Source organism: Bubalus kerabau, chromosome 3 (genome assembly GCF_029407905.1).
Source record: "Bubalus kerabau isolate K-KA32 ecotype Philippines breed swamp buffalo chromosome 3, PCC_UOA_SB_1v2, whole genome shotgun sequence".
NCBI classification, from domain to species: Eukaryota; Metazoa; Chordata; class Mammalia; order Artiodactyla; family Bovidae; genus Bubalus; species Bubalus kerabau.
In genome coordinates, this window is record NC_073626.1 from 90,695,096 (window position 1) to 90,715,884 (window position 20,789).

At 39.0% G+C, this 20,789-nt stretch overlaps 1 protein-coding gene across 12 annotated transcripts in view; it reads left to right on the top strand.

The window, feature by feature from the left end:
* Positions 1 to 1,912: 1,912 nt before the first annotated feature.
* WDSUB1 (WD repeat, sterile alpha motif and U-box domain containing 1) overlaps positions 1,913 to 20,789 on the top strand; it is a 68,367-nt gene continuing 49,490 nt past the window's right edge. For 4 of the 12 annotated variants that reach the window (XM_055572480.1, XM_055572485.1, XM_055572481.1 and 1 more), the window contains exons 1-5: positions 2,006 to 2,352; positions 4,083 to 4,530; positions 6,226 to 6,410; positions 15,898 to 15,990; positions 19,579 to 19,672. In XM_055572480.1, the coding sequence (XP_055428455.1) occupies positions 4,133 to 4,530; positions 6,226 to 6,410; positions 15,898 to 15,990; positions 19,579 to 19,672 (770 nt within the window). In that variant the 5' untranslated portion in view covers positions 2,006 to 2,352; positions 4,083 to 4,132. Of the gene's footprint in view, positions 2,353 to 2,483; positions 2,598 to 3,236; positions 3,390 to 4,082; positions 4,531 to 6,225; positions 6,411 to 15,897; positions 15,991 to 19,578; positions 19,673 to 20,789 lie in introns of those variants that run through there. The other 8 variants (XM_055572478.1, XM_055572484.1, XM_055572479.1 and 5 more) reach the window with 6 other exon arrangements.

Below are 20,789 nucleotides of genomic sequence, written 5' to 3' on the forward strand. Positions count from 1 at the left end.
CATTATTTATAGTTTTTATGTTTCCTACAGAGAGCTCTATTATTTATATAATGAAAAAAGTTATTTTCAGATAAATACTGTTTTGGCAGTACCTTGGCATGTAATCAGGTTTCAAAGTCTCAAAGATAATGCATTCATTAAAAATCACAAGAGTGTCTCAAATCATGAATTTTTATTTCTCCTTTTGTCTATTTTATTACAAATCTTTTCCAGCAATCTCAGTTTTCTGTTTAAATGAGTTTTTTAGTTTGTGTGTGCTTAGTCGCCTCGACTCTGTGCATGGTCTGCAGCCCTCCAGCTCCTGTCCATGGAATTTTCCAGGTAAGAATACAGGAATGGGTTGCCATTTCCCACTCCAGGGGATCTTCCTGGCCCAGCGATAAAATCTCTACCTTCTGCGTCTCCTGCACTGACAGGCAAAAAAAAATTTTTTTTTCCCACCACTGAGCCACTTGGGAAGCCCTTTATTACTTGTCAAATACTACTAGTTTCCTCGCTGAAGAAAACGCTACACTTTTTATTTTAATCTGAACATGGTCCTATACCGTGACATGTACTTAGTACGCCTAGGAGCTTTTTTCTGATCAATTTTTTAATCTCAAAAGGTGTTGGCAAGACCACTTTGTAATCAATTACACGTGGAAACCACGGTGTAAGCTCCATGTGAGTTTAGGAGACGCTCGGAAACGCTAGAAAAAAATGTATATTGGGTTCACGTAATACCAGAATAGCCTGGATATCCTTTTCAGCATTCTGCCTTGGAAAAACATATTTGACCACAAAGGCGATGGCAGGAGTCATGGACTGCTGAGGTTAGAGCTGGCTTAAACAGAAAAGACCAATCGGAGATCAGAAGACAGAAGCCAGATAAATACAGCCAAGTAAGGAGGGTGGCTCAAGTCAGTAAAGAGTCTGCCTGCAATGCGGAAGACCTGGATTCAGTCCCTTGGTCAGGAAGATACCGTGGAGAAGGAAATGGCAATCCACTTCAGTACTCTTTCCTGGAGAATTCCATCTGCCCATGGGGTCACAAAGGGTCGGACACGACTGAGTGACTAACACTTTCACTTTCCAGGACGCTCAAAAACAGCTGTAGTAACTGTCCCTTTTACAATCACATTTCTGGACTCGCTAGACCTTGGGACCTCAGCTTCCACAACTAGAAAATTTTTTCAACGAGTGGCTCAGACGGTAACTGCTGCTGCTGCTACTAAGTCGCTTCAGTGGTGTCCGACTCTGCTGCTGCTGCTGCTGCTGCTAAGTCGCTTCAGTCGTGTCCGACTCTGTGCGACCCCATAGACGGCAGCCCATCAGGCTCCACCGTCCCTGGGATTCTCCAGGCAAGAACACTGGAGTGGGTTGCCATTTCCTTCTCCAGTGTCTGCCTATAATGCGAGAGACCTGGTTCGATCCCTGGGTTGGGAAGATCCCCTGGAGAAGGAAATGGCAACCCACTCCAGTACTCTTGCCTGGAAAAGCCTGTGGACGGAAGAGCCTGGTAGGCTACAGTCCACGGGGTCGCAAAGTGTCGGACACGACTGAGTGACTTCACTTTCTTTTTCAAAGGTTCTTTCCCAGTATCAGTTCAGTTCAGTCGCTCAGTCGTGTCCGACTCTTCGCGACCCCATAAATCGCAGCACGCCAGGCCTCCCTGTCCATCACCAACTCCCGGAGACCACCCAGACTCACGTCCATAGAGTCAGTGATGCCATCCAGCCATCTCATCCTCCGTCGTCCCCTTCTCCTCCTGCCCCCAATCCCTCCCAGCATCAGAGTCTTTCCCAAAGAGCTCTAGAGCCAGAATACAGACCGCCTCATCACAGGGCGGAAGGGCGCGCATGCGCCGCGACGCGGACCGCCCCCCGGTGGGCGGGGTCTGTCCTTTTGCCTCTGGGCGGCCGCGGGCGCCAACCACGCCCGCCTCACCTGCGCGTCACGTGTCCCCTGGCGCTCTTAGCGCACCTGAGGGCGGATCTCTGGCGTTTTGGGTCTTCGACGTGAAAGGACCAGTGCCCACGGGCCAGTTTAGCAGCAGCGGTGGCAGGTACGGAAGTGCGGCTCGGGTCAGCCCGCCGGGGTGTCTAAACCCTTGGTTTCCCGGCGTTTGGTTCGAAGCGCGCGACCGGGACCGGCTAGGATACTGACCAGAGCGAGATACTGTTGTGCGGCCTCCGCCCGGGAGCCGGGGGCGCCTCACAGCGTGAAGTGGAAGTCCCAGTTTCCCCCAATCCCTTGCGCCGGTGCCCGCGCCCCGGAAGGCCGCGCTTCCCGCCGGCCGCGTTCCTGCAGCGGGTCGCTCGGTCCAGCGAGGCCCAACCGGCTCTCGGAGTTGAGCAAATCCTCGGTCCCCAGGTAGGTGTGGGGGAGTCGGTCGCTGGTTTTATGTAGGATTCTTGGCACATTTCGGGTTGGCTTTGCGATAGACAGGGATGCGAGTGTTCCCACTAGCGAGTTCATTCAGTTTGCCGGGAGATTGGCGGGTCGGCAGAGGTCTCAGTGGACGCTCACACCCCCAGCCAAACGAACTTCAGCTGATTGCGTTCCTGCTCTTCAGATTCTAGGACCTTGAACTTCACAGAAAGCTGAGTGGCAGAAGGGTGAGGAAGCAAAAGTTTGGGAAATTATCTTTGTGCACTTGCACAGTTGAGATTTGGGACTTCTCCAGAAAACCACCTGATTGGGTTTGTTTTCACTGCAAATACCAGGGGTTTTGATGGTCTGTTTTTTAGACCGTTGGAGTTTGAAAAAGAGGCCGAACTTTTGACATCAGAAATGTTGGAAAAGGCTTGTTTCATTTATTTGTAAAGATTTCTGTAAATAAGCTTAGAATAATAGATTAATTTTACAATTCAAGGTTACACCTGTTTCTCAGGGCTGATTATTGCCTCGTTTTACATCATTTTTCCACTTTTTTTTTTTTTTTTTTAGTGTTAGTACCTTCATTTTTATTAACAGTTCTCTGGTTATTTCATATTATATTCATAAATACTGTTTGAAGGCGGCTAGAACCCAACTAGATTTGGGGGAAAATGTTAATTCCACAAATATTTAACCATATTAGGTGCAAACACTTCTACATGCTGTGAATACAGAAATAAGAGAAACAGCTTTGGCTCTTACATTTTAGTAGGGGGAGACACATGAATAGTGTCAGCTGGCGGCAATTGCTACACTGATGATTAAAATAGGGTGATGTGCTAGCCTAGAGAGAGCTACTTTAGATTAGGAAAGTCACTGAAAAAGGACACTGAAATTGAAATTTACATGGGAAATTATGTCCCATGTTACCATTTTGACTAGGGAGGCTGGAAAGAAGGGAGGGAGAAGAAAAGGGGAAGTAGTTGGGGTCTGAGAAGTAGATAGGCAAGAGCCAGATCATACAGGGTTTGGTAAGTCTTGGTGAGGAGTTTGGATTTTATTCTAAATTTATAAATCTGGTCTTAGGTGCAGACCAGCTAAGTCCACTTTTGGTGGTGGTGGTGGGGGGGGCACTCATTCTTTGGGTTTCCTTGATTTATTAATTCTTCACCTCAAGTCTTTATATCTTTTTATTCTTTGTCATTCAAGATGGCGTACCATGACATGATAGCTTCCAACACTACCACTTAAATTGACAAAGAAACCTTTTGTTTGGTTTATGAATTAACTGTAATAGTTCTACATCTTAAAGATGAGCAATACTTCTGGCTCCATTCTATGGAAGGAGCAGCAAGAGTTTGTTAAAGTAGTGAAAAATCTTTTTGAAATTAGCAAATCTGGAATGAGGCAGTGTTGAGTAGCAGTTCATAAAGGGAAAATCTTCAAAGGTGAAATAAATACCCAGAATTTTGTCAAATCAGTTTGAAGTTACTTGACCAGGTTCTTTCTCAGGAGTTACGGAACTTTATTGGTATGGCACTGGTGATTGTGTTTATCATCAGCGACTATAGTCTTAACATGTTTTATTTCTCTCCAAATATTCTTAGCCCAGGTATAATTTATTGTCTTTAAAAAATGTGAATGTAGAAGCTTTTGTTGAGCAAGTTTTTTAATTGATTTTGGCTCTTCTGTATTGATTTGAGTTGTATTTATTTGATTCCTAGGATGAAGTAACGTTTATCTAAAAACTGCAGGATATTTTCCAGTAAAGAACATGGTGGAACTAATTCACACATTAGCAGATCATAATGATGATGTCAACTGCTGTGCCTTCTCCTCTTCCCTCTTGGCTACTTGCTCCTTGGACAAAACAATTCGCCTATATTTCCTGAGTGACTTTACCGAAGTACCATACTCTCCATTGAAGTTTCACACCTATGCTGTCCACTGCTGCTGTTTCTCCCCTTCAGGACATATTTTGGCTTCATGTTCAACAGACGGTACCACTGTCCTATGGGATACTCAAAACGGGCAGATTTTGGCAGTGATGGAACAGCCCAGTGGTAGCCCTGTGAGAGTTTGCCGATTTTCCCCAGACTCCACTTGTTTGGTATCAGGGGCATCTGATGGAACTGTTGTTTTGTGGAATGCGCAGTCATACAAGTTACATAGGTAAGAATGTTTAAACCCTTTCTGTGTTTAATCCTATTACCAGGTTTACAAAATTTTTTTTTGATGACTTGAAGTAGATAATTCAGACATCTCAAGGAAAAATACTTTGATCTCTGTCTCCTGAAGGTCATAAAACAGATATTTAATATGATTCTTGAAGTAGATTTGCTTGGCTCTGAGTCTTTTAAATTTCCACTTTTTTTTTGTAAAATAAGGGTTAATCTTGTTAGAACTTTATGGATTTTTTTTTAATAGGCAAAAAAAAAAAACCGGTCTTTTAAATAAAGCTTAGTAATTTTTGGCTTTTTGGTCACACATGGCTCAGGTGTTCTCAGTAATAAAGTAATTGTAGGTGAGTCTCACCTGCACAGCTCTTTCCTGACTGGGATTACTGACCAAGCCCAGAAGAGGGAACCTTGTGATTAGTATGGTGTTGTGTGTTACCAGTTCTTTAAAAACATCACCTGAAAAACTGCTTTTGGATAAAAATACATCAGTGAATTTACACTGGTAATGTTGTGTTGCAACTCCCTAGTATTAAAATCATGTATTTGTAAACTTATAGTATGCTAAAATATATATAATATTTTAACAGATTTAAAGTGTACAGTTCGGTGATGTTAATCACATTAAAAACTGTAAACTTTTAAATGTCACCAATTAAAATAGCTTTATGTGCCTTCCCCCCTCCCTACCTCTCACCAGCAACACTCAGAGCACAGATGGTAGCTGGTAAACAACTGTGGTTCATTTAGATTTTTGGTCTTTGGGTTGAAGAAAGTATGTTTTAAGTGGAGTTAATAAACAGTTTAAAGTGAAGACACAGAGAGAATGGAATGCCTTTAAGTTGTTTTGTGTGAATGAAATTTAGCTGTCGGCCAAGGAATCTTTTTCAGTTAACCAATTGGTAAATTGTCTCCCTAACATTATTTTTTACTATATGTAATTATGTGAAAATGATACACTGCAGTCGATTTAAGTGCTGGATAGGACACTGCATGGGTTGTTGGATTTTTAACAGGTTATTTTTCCTAATTGATAAAATAATGAATTATTGTTAGCCCAGTGCTTCCTAATCTTCCCTAGATAATTTTAAGTTGTTCACAGGATTTTCTTTACATAACGAATTTATAACTGAAGGTGAGATGAAAGTCCTTACTGTTGTTTCTAGGTGATTTTAATACAAATGTTGGATGTGCTTTTCACCCCCAATAATATGCTTTTCGATAAAAAATAGTTGTATCTTTTAAAAAATTGGAACTCAATTGATATTGTTGGTGTTGCTATTTTTGTTTAACTTTGTATATTTTAATGAAAAGAGTATGACGATAAATAGACTTTGATTTGGTTAGGATAATGTTTAAATTCTCTTTTAGCAAGCCTATCTCAGTTTATAGCATATGCTGCTAAGTCACTTCAGTCGTGTCCGACTCTGTGCGACGCCATAGACGGAAGCCCACCAGGCTCCCCCGTCCCTGGGATTCTCCAGGCAAGAACACTGGACTGGGTTGCCATTACCTTCTCCATTATAGAATATAAAGGATATTTTATTTCTATAGGCATCTATTGCACTTTCTCTCTAGTCCTAGCCATTTATCCTTTTCTTTTACTATATCAAGCTGCTTTTAGAGACTGTACTATAAAGTAAAAGATTCTCTGAAATGAAAATTCCCCTTTCTTTTGCTTTTATTTCAGATGTGCTAGTGTTAAGGATGGCTCCTTAGTGGCCTGTGCATTTTCTCCTCCTGGAAACTTCTTTGTCACTGGCTCCTCATGTGGTGATTTAACAGTGTGGGATGATAAAATGAGATGTCTGCACAGTGAAAAAGCACATGATCTTGGAATTACCTGCTGTGACTTTTCTTCACAACCAGTTCCTGGTTAGTTATTTTACTCTTGTAAGCACTAGTAATTCCTGTTCGCGGTTTATATGTGACTTTTCATTCATTTACTCCTTTTTACTTCATCATTAGTAAAACAACTGGATCTTTTAATTTATTCCCTTCAAGGACTCATCCTTCTGCTTTATGTTTTTGATCAAAATGAAATCACAAATATTTTTTGGGAAAACCAGATTCTTTGGGAAAATACATAAGGGCTAACACAACTTGATACAGTAGATCTGAATTCCTGGAGTTTGCTAATGTAGAGGCCTTAAACCTGTTGGTTTCACTGTGATTTTTGAAACATTGTATGTTTTTATTCAAATAGAAATGTGAAGTATAAAAATTGAAAAGCGTCATTTTTCATTTACTATTTAATCTTTCAAAAGATAACCTTAAAAAAGCATTTGTTAGTAGATCAGTTTTTAGAAAAAGAAGAGAACAACTCTTGACTGTAGACTCCTAGTTTTCAATCAATACAGTGAATTGGCAATTTGCTTCTTTTATTATTTTCATCTTCTGTGTTAGGATGGATGTTCTACTTCTGGCTACTTCAGTCTTACTTCCAGACAAGTGCTGTCCTATAGTGATATAATGTGAGCTACATGTGTAAGTTTTAAAATTTCTAGTAGTAGATGAAATTAATTTTAGTAATGTATTTTACTTTACCCAATATACCTGAAATATTTCAAAACCTAAAATTATTAGTAAGATATTTTACTGGGGGGTAGAAGGCTTTGAAATCTGGTTGCATGTTATGTCCCATTGCAGTTGGTGCTGGTGGTGCTTCAGCCGTTCAGTAGGCTTATGTAGCAAGTTATTAATACTGTCTTGTGACAACTCAGGTTTGGTACTCCCCTGTTTCAAAACCATCAGTGGCATGTTAAATATGATTACGGTAAGATAAAATACCAGGTTTCAAACACACAGCCTTTAAGTACCTTCCATATTCTGTTTCCCTGCCTCATTACAAGTCACACTTGGCCTCATGCATTCGCTTGCCTCACTGGCCTCCTTTCATTTCTTGAATGTCTGCAAGATGTGTCTGAGGGTTTTACATGTGGACCCTTTACCTGGTTCACTTTTATTCATCCTTTAGATTTCAGGTTAAAAAAAAAATCACTTGAGAAGAGCTTCCTCTGCTCTTAACCTCCTGTACTCAGTCGGAAGTATTTTGATATAGTCCTTTAGTATTACATGCCTTATTTTTCCTTTATAGGACTTCATGAAGTATCACAAGTTTTATTAAATAGTTATCTATATGAATTATGTTTAATTGTGTTTTTCCTGTGAGATTGTAAGCTCCATAGGGTAGGCTTGTATGTATTTTATTTACAGTGCCTGGAGTGTAATAGGCTTTGAAAAGCAGACTTTTTAAAATTGGAATATAGTTGCTTTACAATGTAGTGTTCGTTTCTATACAGCAAAGTGAATCAGCTATATACCCCTCTTTTTTTGGAATTCCTTCTCATTTAGGTCACAACTGAGCAATGAGAAGGGTTATCTGTTTTATCCATGGCATCAGTAGTGTGTATATGTCAATCCCAGTCTCCCAATTCATCCTGCCCTCCTCTTAACCGCGTTGCCCCCTTGGTGTTCATATGTTTCATTTCTGTGTGTCTCTTTCTCTTTGCAAATAAGATTATATCATTTTTCTAGATTCCACATATATGCATTAATATGATACTTGTTTTTCTGACTTCGCGCTGTATGAGTCTCTAAGTTCATCCACGTCTCTACAAATCATCCAGCTTTATTCCTTTTTTGTGACTGCATAATATTCCACTGTGTGTGTGTGTACACACATGTTATATCTTTTTTATCCATTCCTTTGTTGATGGACATTTAGGTTGCTTCTGTGTCCTGGCTATTGTTCCTAGTGCTGCAGGGAACACTGGGGTGCATGTGTCTTTGAATTATAGTTTTCTCAGGGTATATGCCCAGTAGTGGGATGCTCAAGTCATATGATAGTTCTATTTTTAGTTTTTTAAGGAATCTCCATACTGTTCTCCATAGTGTCTGTACAAATTTACATTCCCACCAATAATAGGGGTGTTCCCTTTTCTGCACATCCTCTTCAGCATTTATCATTTGTAGATTTTTTTACTGATGGCCATTCTGACTGGTGTGAGGTGGTACCTCATTGTAGTTTTGATTTGCATATCTCTAATAGTGATGTTGAGCATATTTTCATGTGTTTATTGGCTATCTGTATGTTTTCTTTGGATAATGTCTGTCTTCTGCCCATTTCTTGATTGGGTTGTGCTTTTGTTTTTTTTAATTGAGCTACATGAGCTGTTTGTATGTTTTGTTTTTTAAAATATGTATTTGGCTGAGCAGGGTCTCAGTTGCGGCACACGGGATCAGATCTTTAGCTGTGCCATGCAGGGCCTTTAACTTGCACCATGTGGAGTCTAATTCCCTGGCCAGGGCTTAAACCTGTGCCCCCTGCATTGAGAGTGTGGAGTCTTAGCCACTGAACCACCAAGAAAGTCCCCTGTTGGTATATTTTTCAGATTAATCCTTTATCAGTTGCTTCATTCGCAAATATTTTCTCCCATTTTGAGGGTTGTCTTTTCATCTTATTTATGGTTTCCTTTGCTGTGCAAAAGACTTAAAGTTTAATTAGGTCCCATTTGTTAATTTTTGTCTTTATTTTCATTACTCTAAGAGGTGGATCAAAAAAGATCCTGTTCTGCCTGTATTTTCCTCTAAAGAGTTTTATATTTTACAGTGTCTGGCCTTAGGTCTTTAATCCATTTTGAGTTTATTTTTGTGTATGGTGCTAGGAAATGTTCTAATTTCATTCTTTACATGTAGCTGTCCAGTTTTTCCAGCACTACTAATTGAAGAGGCTGTCTTTTCTCCTTTGTATATTCTTGCCTTCTTTGTCATAAGTTTAGGTGATTGAAATGCAGACTAAGATTCCTTTTATTGATTTGTTGAAATTTCTTGTTTCTATTTCCTTAACTTTTTAATATCATATGGCAAATTAACAGTTTTCTTTTCATGAATCTATTCTTATACTGAACTCCCTACCTAATTTAATTGTGATGATTTATTTTTTAATATATTGTTTTATGATGTTTTATTCTAAGAAGATCAGCTTATAACAGGCAAGAACCATTTCTTTCATTCTGTGACCCCTTCTCCAAAATCATACAGGCATTCAATGAATCTTTGGATTATATCAGCATCAGTAGATTTAGATTTCCTTTTTGATTCTAATTATCTGAGAAGAGTTTTCATTAAAATCCCATTTTTTAAATGCTATTAACGTTAAGGACATCCTTCTTCTGTCTTCAGAGGGCTTGCAGCTGACAGGTTCTGAAAAGGTTCACTACACTAGGCCAAAAATTCTAGGTGAGATTCTAAAGTATATTACCCACATCCCTACTGTGCCTTTAGAGTATATTTCAAAGTATATTTCTCAATATAGTTCTGATATGTCCCTTCTGTAGTTTCTTTAGTTTAACTTCTGTTAAAGTGGATATTAACCTTATGTGTAAATTCCCTGAAACAGATAAACATATGCTTTAAAGTGACTATTAGAGGAATTTGTGGAAACTACTATATTTTCTTAAAAGACAGAAGATGTAATTTTTAACTTATTATTGCCTAATTTGGTATCTGTTAATATCTGTAAATACTTATGACAAATTGAGTCTTCTGCCTTTGTGACATTTTGCTCAAATATGGAAAAATAATAGTTTGTGTGCTAGAGGATAAGTATTCAGTTCTATCCAGTTTTTAAGTGATAGAGTTTGGGTTAGATTATTATTACAGTTTAAATATTTTTCCTGAAGAAAAGTCCATTTTAAAATATTTAGATCTTGAGCACAGACATATTTTAAACTTTATAATTTTACAGTGTTCTAGCTGAATTCTCACTGTTGAAAGACACTTCAGCATCAGCATCAAAGGATCTTATTTAGTCTAGAAACAATAGGGGAAAGTTTTCTTAATTGGGTCTAGCACATAAATATTTTACTCAGCAATTTTGGGGTACATTTTTTGGCCTTAAAAACATTAAATGATTATAGAGATTATGGAGAATTACTTATATCCATCAAGATCTCTGGGAAAGGATGCCCTTTGGCTGAACTTGTGCTACAAAAACAAAAATGCTATTGAAGTGTGGAAAAGTCTCTTACAGTTAGAAAAACTTTCAGAGAAAAAGAAATTTTAATTTGTTGTATCTTAAAGTATATGTGCTTCCAATAAAACAGGGAGTCCATAGGAAAAGTTTAGTTTACATAAGTGTATGAACTAAATACCACATAATAAATATTTGCAAAACCAGAGTGCAATCTTAAGATAGGTATTCAGGTTTCTTAATTGAGTTTTATTTTATATGAGTGCTAAAGTTTCCTTTGACATGTGATAGTAGGTGGAATTCATATAAAATTGAGTTGGTGAACTGGATGACCAGGGAAGTCCCAAATCTCATCTTTTTGCCTTTCCCCAGGTCTTGCCCTTGGAGCCCCTTATCTTCCCTGACTGATTATAAACTCATGTTTCCTCTGCTAGAGGCATGGTCTTTGGGCCCTTCTTCAGCAAGTGTCTGCTATCCAGAGGACTGTAACTAGGGCAAGGCACTCACTGCAGAAGAAGCCAGATTCAACTGTTCAACCTTTTCTCAGGTCAAAGTCACCAGCCTGCAATTAAACCAGTGCTTGGAACACAGTGGCCCTCAAGATATATGTTTAATGTATCAGTGAAGGGCGTGAGGTACCACATGCCACATAGATAAGATTGTCAGTTTCACCCTTTTCCTGCTGTGTGACCTGAGGTACCTCGCTTTTCCTCTCTGGGCCTTAGCTCTCAACTGTGAACTTGGGATGGTCATGTTTGCTGCCTTGTAGGACTAACTGTAAAGAGTTAGAGGTCATATCTGTCAAATGCTTAACAGAAAGATGCAAACAAATGCTTAATAAACACTTGATAGATTTCTTAAAAAATCAAGTAGGTGATATCAATATTTACATTACCCACAAGTATTTAGGAACTTATCTAGTGGGTAGATAGTGATACTGTCTAAATAGGATAACAACTAGTGGGGTTTTTTGTTTTTTGTTTTTTTTGGTAACACTACATTTAACTGATTACTTTGCCTAAGTTGTGTAATTGTTTTTGTTTACTCCCTAAATTGTGTCCAACTCTTGTGACCTCCTGAACTGTACTGCACCAGGCTTCTCTGTCCATGGGATTTCCCAGGCAAGAATACTGGAGTGGGTTGCCATTTCCTTCTCCAGGGGTTCTTCCCAACCCAGGGATTGAAGCCACCTCTCCTGCATTGTAGGCAGGTTCTTTACCACTGAGCCTGATTCTTTTCCTTGGAAGGACCTACTTGTGTAATCAGTTCAGTTCAGTTGCTAAGTCATATCCAACTCTGTGATCCCATGGACTACAGCAGGTCAGGCTTCCCTGTCCATTACCAACTCCTGGAGCTTGCTCAAACTCATGTCCATCGAGTTGGTGATGCCATCCACCATCTCATCTTCTGTCGTCCCCTTCTCCTGCCTTCAGTCTTTCCCAGGATCAGAGTCTTTTCTAATGAGTCGGCTCTTACATATCAGATGGCCAATGTATTGGAGCTTCAGCTTCAACATCAGTCCCTCCAGTGAATATTCAGGGTTGATTTCCCTTTGGATTGACTGGTTTGATCTCCTCAGTTGAAGGAATTCTCCAAAGTCTTCTCCAACACCACAGTTCAAAAGCATCAGTTCTTTGGTGCTCAGCCTTCTTTATGGTCCAGCTCTCACATCCATACATGACTACTGGAAAAACCATAGCTTTGACTAGATGGACCTTTGTCAGCAAAGTAATGTCTCTGCTTTTTAATACATTGTCTAGGTTTTTCATAGCTTTTCTTCCAAGGAGCAAGCATCCTTTAATTTCATGGGTGCAGTCACCATCTGCAGTGATTTTGGAGGCCCCCAAAATAAAATCTGTCACTGTTTCCAGTGTTTCCCCATCTATTTGCCATGAAGTGATGAGACCGGATGCTGTGATCTCAGTTTTTTGTTAAGTTTTAAGCCAACTTTTTCACTCTCCTCTTTCACCTTTATCAAAATGCTCTTTAGTTCCTCTTACCTTTCTGCCATAAGTGTGGAGTCATCTGCATACCTGAGGTTATTGATAATGGCAATCTTGATTCCAGCTTGTGCTTCATCCATCCTGGCATTTTGCATGATGTACATAAGTTTGAGTAAACTCTGGGAGTTGGTGATGGACAGGGGAGCCTGGTGTGCTGCAGCCCATGGGGTCACAAAGAGTCGGACATAACTGAGCGACTGAACTGAACTCAGCATACAAGTAAAATAAGCAGGGTGACAATATGCAGACTTGACCTAGTTCTTTCCCAATTTCAAACCAGTCCGTTGTTCCATGTCTGGTTCTAGCTGTTGCTTCTTGACTTGCATACAGGTTTCTTAGGGAGGTAGGTGGTCTGCTATTCCAATCTCTTCCAGAATTTTCCAGTTTATTGTTATCCACACAAAGGCTTTGGCGTAGTCAGTAAACCAGAAGCAGATATTTTTCTGGAATTCTCTTGCTTTTTCTGTGATCCAGCAGATGTTGGCAATTTGATCTCTGGTCCTCTGCCTTTTCTAAATCCATCTTGAACGTCTGGAAGTTCTTGGGTCACATAGTGTCGAAGCCTAGCTTGGAGAATTTTGAGCATTACTTTGCTAGCTTGTGAGATAAGTGCAGCTGTGCAGTAGTTTGAGCATTCTTTGGCATTGCCTTTCTTTGGGATTGGAATGAAAAATGACTTTTTCCAGTTCTGTGGCCACTGCTGAGTTTTCCAAATTTCCTGGCGTATTGAGTGCAGCTCTTTCACAGCATCATCTTTTAGGACTTGAAATAGCTCACGTGGAATTCCATCACCTCCACTAGCTTTGTTTGAAGTGATGCTTCCTAAGGCCCACTTGACTTGTGAAATATGTTTCACCAAATCTTTTGGACTGAATTGATGATATTTTGTGTGCATGCATGGTGCGAAGTTGCTTCAGTCATGTCCAACTCTGTAACCCCATGGACGGTAGCCTGCCAGGCTCCTCTGTCCATGGGATTCTCCAGGCAAGAATACTGGAGTGGGTTGCCATCTCTCCTCCAGGGGCTTTTCCCCACATAGGATTGAACCCACATCTCTTAAGTCTCTTGCATTGGCTGGTGGGCTCTTTACTACTAGCACTACATGAGTAATTTTAGCCTTTGTCTTGATTAATCAGATGGGAAAACAGTCTCTCAATATTCTCAACAAATTATAGACTAAGCTTTTAACAAGTGAATATATCTGAGAAAAAGTTAACTTGGGAGTAATTAAGCATTTAACACATACCATAACTAACGTCTTAAATTTTTTACATCATTGCTAACCTCAGTATTTAAAGTTGGGTTGGAGGGTGCACTAGGCTTAGTGGCTCAATATTGGCCTTTTCAGCATTGAGTTATATCTTTCAGTTCAAATGCTCAGTTGTGCATGACTCTTTGAAACCCCAAGGACTGCAGCACGCCAGGCCTTCCTGTCCATCGCCAACTCCTGGAGTTTACTCAGACTTATGTCCATCAAGTCAGTGATGCCATCCAACCATCTCGTCTTCTGTCGTCCCCTTCTCCTCCTGCCTTCAATCTTTCCCAACATCAGGGTCTTGATTTCAGATGAGTCAGTTCTTTGCATCAGGTGACCAGAGTTATGGAGTTTCAGTTTTAGCATCAGTCCTTCCAGTGAATATTCAGGATTGATTTCCTTTAGGATAGACTGGTTGGATCTCCTTGCTGTCCAAGGGACTCTCAAGAGTCTTTTCCAACACCACAGTTCAAAAACATCAATTCTTCAGCGCTCAGCTTTCTTTATAGTCCAGCTCTCACATCCATACATGACTACTGGAAAAACCATAGCTTTGACTAGGCGGACCTTTGTTGGCAAAGTAATGTCTCTGCTTTTTAATATGCTGTCTAGGTTGGTCATAACTTTCCTTCCAAGAAGTAAGCATCTTTTAATTTCATGGCTGCAGTCACCATCTGCAGTAATTTTGGAGCCCAGAAAAATAAAGTCAGCCAGTTTCCACTGTTTTCCGCATCTATTTGCCATGAAGTGATGGGACCAGATGCCATGATCTTGTAGTCCAAGGGACTTTTTCTGAATGTTGAGCTTTAAGCCATCTTTTTCACTCTCCTCTTTCACTTTCATCAAGAGGCTTTTTAGTTCCTTTTCACTTTCTGCCATAAGGGTGGTGTCATCTGCATACCTGAAGTTATTGATATTTCTCCCAGTAATCTTGATATCAGCTTGTGCTTCATCCGGCCCAGTATTTCTCATGATATACTCTGTATATAAGTTCGGTAAGCAGGGTGACAATATACCGTCTTGACGTACTCCTTTTCCTATTTGGAACCAGTCTGTTTTTCCATGTCCAGTTCTAACTGTTGCTTCCTGACCTGCATACAGGTTTCACAAGAGGCAGGTCCGGTGGTCTGGTATTCCTATCTCTTTCATAATTTTCCAGAGTTTGTGGTAATCCCCACAGTCAAAGGCTTTGGCATAGTCAATAAAGCAGAAATAGATGTTTTTCTGGAACTCCTGCTTTTTTGATGATCCAGCAGATGTTGGCAATTTGATCTCTGGTTCCTCTGCCTTTTTAAAACCAGCTTGAACATCTGGAATTTCATGGTTCACGTATTGCTGAAGCCTGGCTTGGAGAATTTTGAGCATTACTTTACTAGCGTGTGAGATGAGCGCAATTGTGCGGTAGTTTGAGCATTCTTTGGCATTGCCTTTCTTTGGGATTGGAATGAAAACTGACCTTTTCCAGTCTTGTGGCCACTGCTGAGTTTTCCAAATTTGCTGGCATATTGAGTGCAGCACTTTCACAGCATGATCTTTCAGGATTCTAAATAGCTCAACTGGAATTCCATCACCTCCACTAGCTTTGTTACATCTTTGCTGCTGCTGCTGCTAAGTCGCATCAGTCGTGTCCAACTCTCTGTGACCCCATAGATGGCAGCCCACCAGGCTCCCCCGTCCCTGGGATTCTCCAGGCAAGAACACTGGAGTGGGTTGCCATTTCCTTCTCCAATGCATGAAAGTGAAAAGTGAAAGTGAAGTCGCTCAGTCGTGTCCGACTCTTAGTGACCCCATGGACTGCAGCCTACCAGGCTCCTCTGTCCATGGGATTTTCCAGGCAAAACTACTGGAGTGGAGTGCCATTGCCTTCTCCGTTTTATCTTTAGTGGAAGGTAAATAAAAAGGTGTTTTGTTGTCACAACTTCAGGGGCTAGAGTCATAATCTTTTGAAGAATCTTGTTTAAAAGATATTCTTTGACATTTCAGTTTATCGTATAAATTAATATATTTAATATTGCTTGTGAATATGGTTAAATGAATATATTAACAGATCTCAGTCTAAAGGTGAAATATTTTGGGTTAAAATTTTTTATCAATTCTTGTACATTTATTTTAACAAATTTACATTTTTAGGTGGAGAACGAGGTCTTCAGTTCTTTCAGTTGGCATCATGTGGTCAAGATTGCCAGGTCAAAATTTGGGTTATTTCTTTTATCCATATCTTAGGTATGTATTCACCTAGTAGTTCTCTAAACTGAATTTTGTGATGCAGGTAAAGTTTCTGTGTAAATTTTTAACTTAAGGTACCCTAGATATCAAAATGGGATTATAAAAATATATTTTAAGAACTTTTAATTAAAGTAATACATACACTTGATTTAGAAATTGTATGCACACTACCGATAATGACCTTGTCATTACCACTACACACATTCCTGCTTAACCAGAAGAAATTCCACTTTGTACTTGTTCTGTTTTCAGTTGTTTTTTTTTTTTTTTTGATGGTTTTCCATGTCCATAAATATTTTTTATACTATGTTTTAAATTTACTCAGTGTAGTTAGTTTTTGGAACTTGTGTGGGTGTTTCCACTATGCGCTGTACCTTTTTTTCTTTTTAATTGAAATATAATTACAGACTTTTGTTGTTTTCTGTCAAACATCAACATGAATTGCACTGTAATTTTATTTCGGGTGATTCTACCATCAGAAAGCTTATGTCTTTCATTTTTGGTATTTCTTTATGCTAATTTGGTATTCATTTATGCTAATTCTTTAATTTCTTCTCCACTTCTCTTTTTATATTCCCATTAGTTGAGTGGTAGGCTCCTGACTTGATTTCCTATGTCTTTCCCCCCCACTCCCACATTTATCTCTGTCTTTTTCCTATCATAGGAGAAAATTCCTTAGCTTTACCTTTTAACCTTTTTTGAAAATTTTAATCCCATCAATAATACTTTCAGTTTCAAAAAACTTATCTTTTTTGTTTCCTTTTCTTAGTGTCCTCCATTTACTTTATGAATGCAGGATCCTCTCCAAATTCTCAGGATACCAATTAGAGGCTTTTTGTTTTGGTTTTAATTTCTCTTTTGTTTCCTGATCAACTTTGTTTGCTCTTGGGCCCTTTTTTGTTTATCCTGATCTCTTTCATGTGGTTACCTTCTTTAACTGCTTGATGATCCTTAGTATCCCATTTACTTTCAAGAATTAAACAGTAAGAACTTTAGAGCCTCTGTACACACGGTGGTGTTTTGTTTTTGCTGGTTTCCCTTTCGGATAAAGAGGCGGACTGTTGGCCCTTATTGGGAAAGGGTTGGGGATTGGAGGATGTGGGTGTCTGTGTTGTCCTGGAGGTACCGGGGAGCTCCCCACTCATTGTTGTACTTCTTCCTGGGGAGAAGCATCTGGCTTTCATGCAGCATACTATGGGTGGGGTGGTCAGAGAGGGATGGGAGATAGTTAATGTTTCATAAACAGACCTTCAGTAAATTTTTTATGTTTTCATGTTTGTATCATTCTGACTTTCCTTTTCCTTGACTGTTATTAAGTCCTAAGTCTTTTGGGGTTTTCTGTAAATAATTGTAAGTCTTTTGGGGTTTTCTAGAGAAAGCAAGCTTGCTTCTTGACTGTAGCCCCCTCAATTTTGCACTCTGTGTTACTTCTCTATACTTCCTCATTGATTAATTTGCATCTGCCTTCCCAAAATTGGTTTCAGTTTCTCATTTCCTGATGACATTTCCCCCCTTCCCCTTTTCTTCATTGATGTGAATTTGTTTTTATTAATTCTTTCATTATCTTTTTATGGGAACTCTGAAATTATATGATCAGTTGGCCATCTTGCTTCAGATGCCTAAAAATACTGTCACCTAATAAGTGGCAACTAAATCATGCATTGTGTTTCATTGTTTATAAAGTCACTGTCAGATCAAGTTGAACATTAGTTAAAGTGGTGGGCCAGATTATAATCAGTAATGTACTATTGCAGTAGGGAAGAAAGTCCAGCATGAACTGAACTCAACTTCAGTTTATACAGAGGTGACTGTATTTTAAAGAGGGAATAAAGAGCAGGTAAATGGGACCTGTGTAGCATCTAGCAAATGACAAAATTATAAAAAGCAAAAATCTGGGAATTGATCCATGTGAAACTTGTCTGGATTTGCTAATGGGCGCTTAGGAAAGTTAGGCTCCTCCCCTCTCACAGAAGCAGAGAGACAGAAGCTTTATCTTCAGGGATTGGCTGGAATAAACAGTAAATTCTTTTGGCAGCCTTGAATTTTGCTAGTCCCCAACTTTAAGGGGACTGGGATCATGCTAGGAATGCAACCTTAAACTGTTAGACACCATGTTAATTCAAGTCTTTGTTGGCCCAGGTCAGGGCCTGATCCAGGAGGCCACTTAGAAGAGCCTGGGTAGTTTGGTCAAGAGAATCTTTGTGATTTTGCTCGTGTATAGAGAAGGGTCTGTTACCAGGAAATACATTTCTTTTTGTGGAAATTGGTTACTTTATTGCCTATTAGAGTACATGCAGTAATTCTTTTAATGTTTTCAGTGACAGCTGCTAAGAAGAGTTCTGTTACTTCTCTGGTTTATCCTACCTCTTTTAATATCAAAGTAAAAATTCTCGATAAAGAACCATAAATATAGTCATGTATGTGGATGTTCTCAGTACAACATATCTTTAGTAATTGTTCAGAAATAAAGCTTCTCCTACATTGTCTGGAAAATGTTTTTACACTGACTCTATGAAAAACAGTTTATAAACGTGCAGTTAGAGCCTTTTAATAAAACATTTAGCATTTGCACCTAATCTTAATTGCTTGTTTGTAGGGAAGAGTAGATAAGACAAATGGGTCTTATACTTGAGAATGTGACCAATTCGTAGGATCTTATTGCAAGTTTATTTTATTAAATCTTACGTTGTTTTGCAATTTGTTAATTTTTTTTTTGATTGTGTCTATTCACTAATCTGTATGTGCCTAATTATTGATCAGTGCCTTGAATGCCTACATCTGTTCTCCTGTGTAAAAACATAATCTATTTTGAATAGAAATAAAATATATATTTAATAATAAAGTGAGATAAACATATTTTTTTATTGAAGCTTTTACCTGTACCATGACATTTTTGTTTAGTTAAATGCTATCTATCCAAGAGCCATTAACACTTCAAAGTTCTTATTAGGTCTGAGAAAATTACAGATTTCACTTAATTCCTTGTATCCCCAGATCAACTTCTTAGTGATTATTTATATAGTCACTAAAATACATTGAATTCCCTTGGCTTATCTTTAAAAGAGTTGTGATATTCCTTTTCAGTAATTATAGAAAGCATAAAAAGCATTTTTACTGCTACCATACTTTGTTGGGACTTTATAGGATATATTGGAGTTTAAAGATATATAAATTACTATTTTTAATTTATGAAGTGAAAAGATATCTTAATCCAGATATTTAAAACTACAGGCATTTGATTCTTTTTAGGCATTTGGGCAATTGGTGTGTGTGTGTTTAAGATACCAAGATTGAAGTATAGTTTAAAATTTTGATTCGTTTAAAATCTTATGTAGTTTATAGAGTTTAGAATCTTTTAATTTAAAAATAATTTGATTCTAATCCTGTCTAGTGTTTGCTGACCCCACCATTTTCTTTACCTGTTACTGAACTTTTGAAACCACTTAATCACAGGGCAGGATTTTTTTTTCCCCCATCTTTGTGTCCTTTAACCATTCCAAGATTTTATTGAACAAATAGTTTTTACTTAAAAATAAATTCTGAGCACAATCAGCTTGCTAATTGTTCTCACCTTGTTATTTGCAGGTTTTGAATTAAAATATAAAAGTACACTGACCGGACACTGTGCTCCTGTTCTGGCTTGTGCTTTTTCTCATGATGGGCAGATGCTAGTTTCAGGGTAAGCTGTTTAATTCCCTTAAACCATTTAGGTATGAAATACAGTAGACTTACAGAAAAGTACATAAAACGTAGGAGAATAGCTTGATAAATCACTGTACTGCAAGCTTGCAGCTGCTTACCCAGGTCAAGAAATAGAATTCAAGGTTTCCCTCGAATTCCTCTTCTTCCAAGCCTGCTTTCTCATGACAGTGCCTTAGGTCATGTGCAGCATTGCCTTTTCCTTTTGAATTGATCTAAAACCAATCACACAATATGAATTATTTTGTGTCTGGCTTCCTTTACTCACTATTATGTTTGTTTTCCAAGTGGTTGAGTGACTCTGATGCGTATGGCATGTGAAGTGGTTGTGCTCAGTTGCTTCAGTCATGTCTAACTCTTTGTGATCCTATGGACAGCAGCCCGCCAGGCTCCTCTGTCCATGGGATTTTCCAATGGTATGTGATAGGAATCCAATTTAATTTCTTTCCATATGGGTATCCAGTTATCCCAGTACAAAGTGAAAAGATAATCTTTTCTTCACCATTTTACTATCCCACCTTGTCAGAAATCAGTGATCATATATGTGTGGGTCTTTTTCACAACCTATTATTCTGTTCTGTTTACCCTTGTTCTAATATCATTCTGTATTTTTGAGGCTTTATAACTTGACTTTTCCTGACATTTGACACTTTCATGTGAGTTTTAGAGTTAGTTTGTCATACTGTCTCTCCAGTTCCTCCCGCTACACAAAAAAACCTGTTTGGAGTTTGACTGGGATTGTATTGAGTTATGGTATTGAGTCTCCAACCCATGAATGTGGCATATTTTTTCACTTGTCTTTTGACTTCTCTCGATAATATCTCTCAGTAGAAGATAATTTATTTGTCACCCTCTGTAGAGACCTTGATGCTGGGAAGGATTGGGGGCAGGAGGAGAAGGGGACGACAGAGGATGAGATGGCTGGATGGCATTACCGACTCGATGCACATGAGTTTGGGTGAACTCCGGGAGTTGGTGATGCACAGGGAGGCCTGGTGTGCTGTGATTCTTGGGGTCGCAAAGAGTTGGACACGACTGAGCAACTGAACTGAGAGATCTTCCTCATCTTTGTTAGATTTATTCCAGGCTCTTTTTTG